This window comes from Protobothrops mucrosquamatus, unplaced genomic scaffold (genome assembly GCF_001527695.2).
Source record: "Protobothrops mucrosquamatus isolate PMUCROS unplaced genomic scaffold, P.Mucros_1.0 scaffold2680, whole genome shotgun sequence".
In the NCBI taxonomy this organism is placed as follows: Eukaryota; Metazoa; Chordata; class Lepidosauria; order Squamata; family Viperidae; genus Protobothrops; species Protobothrops mucrosquamatus.
The window spans coordinates 363,972-368,593 of NW_015388727.1; the positions used below are offsets into that span (position 1 = coordinate 363,972).

The 4,622-nt window shown below is 43.1% G+C and overlaps 1 protein-coding gene across 1 annotated transcript in view; it reads left to right on the top strand.

Annotated features, from left to right (window-relative positions):
* Positions 1-4,622, top strand: part of POF1B (POF1B actin binding protein) — a 46,733-nt gene that overhangs the window by 24,201 nt on the left and 17,910 nt on the right. Inside the window, exons 5-6 of the mRNA XM_015825531.1 lie at positions 2,363-2,443; positions 4,472-4,558. Coding sequence (XP_015681017.1) covers positions 2,363-2,443; positions 4,472-4,558 — 168 coding nt within the window. The remainder of the gene's footprint in view (positions 1-2,362; positions 2,444-4,471; positions 4,559-4,622) is intronic.

Consider the following 4,622-nt stretch of genomic DNA (forward strand, 5'->3'; position numbering starts at 1 on the left):
TTATTTGCATTTTTCTTCCTTCATACATTATTATACACACATTTTCCACTTTTAACCTTTCCACATTTATTCTCTCTTATTTCTACTCTCCAGCCAGTCATACCACTTGTTCCATATTAAATAGTATTCTGTGTCTTCCTTTTCTTTTATCTCTTTTGTTAATTTGTCCATCTCAGCACAGTCCAGGATTTTTCTTATCGCTTCTTCCTCTGATGGTATATTCTCATTTTTAGCCTGGTGGAATTTTTTAGGGGCACTTTCTGAAGCAGGACACAGTTGGGAAGGAAGATCTTCATAGGCCAGTAAAATAAACAGTACCAACAACGTTCAGGTGGAGAGACTGGTGTCCAGCCACGGATTCTTTGACCACCAGGTTGTTCCTGTCACTACAGAGCTGGAAAAAAAAAGTTGCACCTGGCTTGATTATAAACCTTCTGGAGATTTGAAAAAGAGGCTGGAACACTCATCTCTCAAAAATGATTTATTGCATATTGCAGAGGATTGATCCTGGCGATCGGTTCCAGCTCCATTGTTCTGTTATTCTTTGGCATCAAAGCTTAGCTTCCTGGATGGAATTTCAGGGGAATCCATGCGAAAGTCCCAAAGGGAAGACTATGAACAATTTTGCAATGGACAAATCTAAATATTCAAAATGCAAAATGTGATTGGAATTGTGTTGGGTACACTGCAGCTCCTCTCCGGAATAGCCGAGAGCAACTGGGTAATTTCCTGGAGTTTGTACAGTTGTGTTTCACAGCTACAGTGTGATCCTGGTCAAGATGGGTTTGGTTTTAAGAGTTCTCTGCAGGGACTATGCATCTACCTTGATCTCTAAATCTGACTTCCCTTCTGAATGTGGATCACTGCACAGCCTAATAAAATGGCCCTTTGTGGACATTTTCCAGTTCACACGTGCTCATTTGCAAGACAAATCTCAGAGGTTTGCAAACCAATGGCCTGTATTACAATAACCTACAAAGCAGAAGTTCTTTTTTCCCCCCAACCAGGTGTAAAAAGAAAGAGGAAGGAATCAGAATTCTTGGAAACAAAGCCAAATGCAGATTTGACTATGGAGCTTGGTTTGGAAATAGCTTCCCTATGAAAAAAAACTTCTTTTCTATAAAGTTGTGTCTGCCATAGGACTGAGTTCACACATGGAGTCCACCGCACAATGAGCCATTGTTGGCTGGGTTCACGCATGGCACAGTCCGCTGTTAGCTGTGTGTCCCTAAGCTGGCTCACAAATCCCAGTAGGCAAACAAGCTCACTGTGTAAACAAAACATAGCAATAAGGTCAAAGTCAAATTCAGAGCTGGTTCATCACACACAGTAGACTTTATCTTGGAAGAAATGTTGCTTGGTAGGGAATCGTGGAGGAAGGCTTCTATCTATCTTCATTCTATTCTATGGTGTATCTCAAGCTTGGAAACTAGAAGATGGGTGGACTTCAGCTCAAACGGTTCCCCAGCCGGGGAATTCTAGGAGTTGGAAATCCACACCTCTTCAAGCTACCCAGGTTGAGAAATACTGTTCTAAAGGATTTTCAATGCCAAACTTATTGAAACTTGTGCCAACCTTTAGAAGTTGAGGATTAAGAGATGGGTCTACACTTCAGCTGGTCCTGCTGGTTAGCAATCACCATAAAGTTACTTGAATTTGAATTCAAACGATCTAGATCAGGGGTAGTCAACCTTGGCTCTTTTATGACTCGTGGACTTCAACTCCCAGAATTCCTGAGCCAGCTGGCTCAGGAATTCTGGGAGTTGAAGTCCACGAGTCATAAAAGAGCCAAGGTTGACTACCCTTGATCTAGATTGTTATTTGTATCATTTTGACTTGAATGTTATTATTTAAACCCCAGGGTGTCCACTGGGTGGTCAAAAACGTTCAGGATGGCCATGCCACTCCGAAACCACACCTGCTTTTACCTGTAACCCATGAAAAGGGGAANGGCTCAGGAATTCTGGGAGTTGAAGTCCACGAGTCATGAGGGGGCCATAATTCCCCCATGCTGGCTCAGGAATTCTGGGAGTTGAAGTCCACGAGTCCTAAAAGAGCCAAGGTTGCCTACCCCTGGTCTAATCAGAAGTCCAATGTTGACAGGACACCTCTGTCTACAAAGACTGAACCATAATTCCCAAGAGCCCCAGTCAGCCGTGATCACTAGAGAAGGATTTGGGAGATGTAATTCAGCAATAGCTAGATAGCCAAGGAGTCTGGCTAACCACTCCTGCTGAGGGTACTTTGTAATTTCCTAGTGGTCTATTTTCTTTGTTCCTGTTTTTATTTTCTTCTCTAATAAAACAATACGGGACTATATTCCTTGTTAAACAATGCCAATTATGCATTTACTTTCTTGCAGGAAGTGCCGTCTCCAGCGTTGAAATTGTCTCCTTATTCCCAGGGCAGCGTGCGAAGGATTATCTTGGAGAATCCTGAGAAGGTAGCAAAGTTTTACTGTGGTTGTGCTGGACCAGTAGGTAGCCATCTGGTCAGAGCTTAGGAAATTATGTGTAGAGCAAGTAGCATTTTAAGGGTTAAAGTGCTACCCCCTTAAGGGCAGCCTTCTGGGAAATGTAGTTTAATTGTTACATGGTTATATCCGTGTTCTAATTGGCCACTGGGAGGGTCTTGTGGTTTATTACCAGATATCCTGTTACGTGCCAGATTTTTATTATCTCTCTCCATGAATCCTAGCCACGAGGCTAGGAGCTCCGTAACAGCATGTAAGATTTACGTAGAATGGGGAAATCCATTATCCTTTTACCTATGAGATGGGTCCAGATTACAACCTACATTTTGGAGGAACTTCTACAATAACTGTGTGGTCACTATGGCATCGGGGCATCGGATGTTGGAAGTAGATTTAAGTATTTGTGCCTGTATGTTAAAGTATCAATGGATCTATATGCATATACAAGTAGTTCTCGATTTACGAGCATTCGTTTACGACCATTACAGCGTCCCTATTGTCACGCAATCAAAATTCAGATGCTTCATATTTGTGACGGTTGTAATGTCCCATGGTCACGTGATCCCCTTTTGCGACATTTTAACGAGCAAAGTCAATGGGGGGAAGCCCGATTCACTTAACAGCCATGGGACTAAGTCAGCCTGCAGTGATTCACTTAACAACTGTGGCAAGGATGGTTGTAAAAGAGGCAAAACTCACTTAAGAACGGTCTCGTTTAGCCACAGAAATGTTAGACGCACTTCTGGTTGTAAGTCAAGAACTACCTGTATACTTTTTTTTCCCCACTGGCCTTTGGGCTCTAAATAAAACTGTGGGAATCTTGGTGCTCTCTGAGCTTCATGTGTTGCTTGCAGATGTTTTATTATTCCAACTAGTAACATTATTGTTGCGTTGGTGTTGTTACGTAGTTGGGTAATAAAACATCTGCACGCAAGCAATCATCTTCAGGGAACAACATGGACTCCACAACTCAACCCTGAGCTACAGGTGTTTTCCTCTATTGTAATAAAGTTATTTGAGTAACTTGCACATAGAAATTTACAATTGCACACACACACACACACACACACACACACATCCACACATCTGGAAGAACAGCAGGATTATTTCAAACTCGTGCAACAAGTTGATTCAAAGACTTGATCTTCCCATTCATTGTTCTTGAGCCATGGCAGCTGAAAGCATTGTGGGTTTTCTAGAAAATCCTGAATCCGATCATTTCTCCCAAAATTGTTACAAGCAGGAGACCTTTGGAAGATCCCCTATGCCACTAGACTTAATTCTGGCTGGTCCTCATGTGTTGGGACTACGTTGCAGGCTCGTTGGTTTCTTCAACCCAAAAGCAGTGAGATCTAAGCTTATGCTTGCCTGGAACCTGAGCCAGGGGGTTGGACTAGAAGACCTTCAAGGTCCCCTTCCAACTCTTTTAGTCTGTTATTTTGTTGTGGGCGGATCCTGGATACTAGTCTATTGAATCTTTATTGGATCCTTTCATAGGCTGAGATTTAGCCAGGAAGAATATAAAAGACGGGATCAAAAGTCCACAGCAAATGGGACATTTCCGTCTCTTTGTCTTCCACGTGGCCTTTAGATTCTTCTTTCCAAAGAAGCCTGGAGAGTAAACTGGAGACAAACAATTTAAACACTGGGGAGAGGGGAGTTTGAAGATGGATGGTTGGGGGGGGGGTTAATCCTAACATTTACTTAACTACATTCTTGACCTGACCCTGGCTGGGGTTTTTTTGGGGGGGGAATGTGGCTTTTAGGTTGAAGAAAAGTGATACCCCTTGCTCTTTATCTCCTTCTGACTGTTTATCCACCAGATCCCCTGGGAGGGTTGAAGTGTGTGGGGGTCCAGTAGGAACAGACAGTCATCTGAGATTTAGCCCCTCCTTGTCTTGCCATTCTGGGCTTCAGCCAACCTCATTTTGTAAAGTCGGACGCTTTGCAGTCTGCGAGAGTCTGTGTATAAATAGGGGATTGTTTTGTTACTTACAGGAGCCTCTGTCTCCACTCCTGAGAGGAGGGAATAATGTGATCTATGAAAAGACAATAAGGAAATATGAGCTGCTAAATCCAGATGAGGTAAGAGATTCTCCAGCCCCATCCCTCCCTCCCTCCCTCCCATCCATCCTCTCCTCCCTCCCTC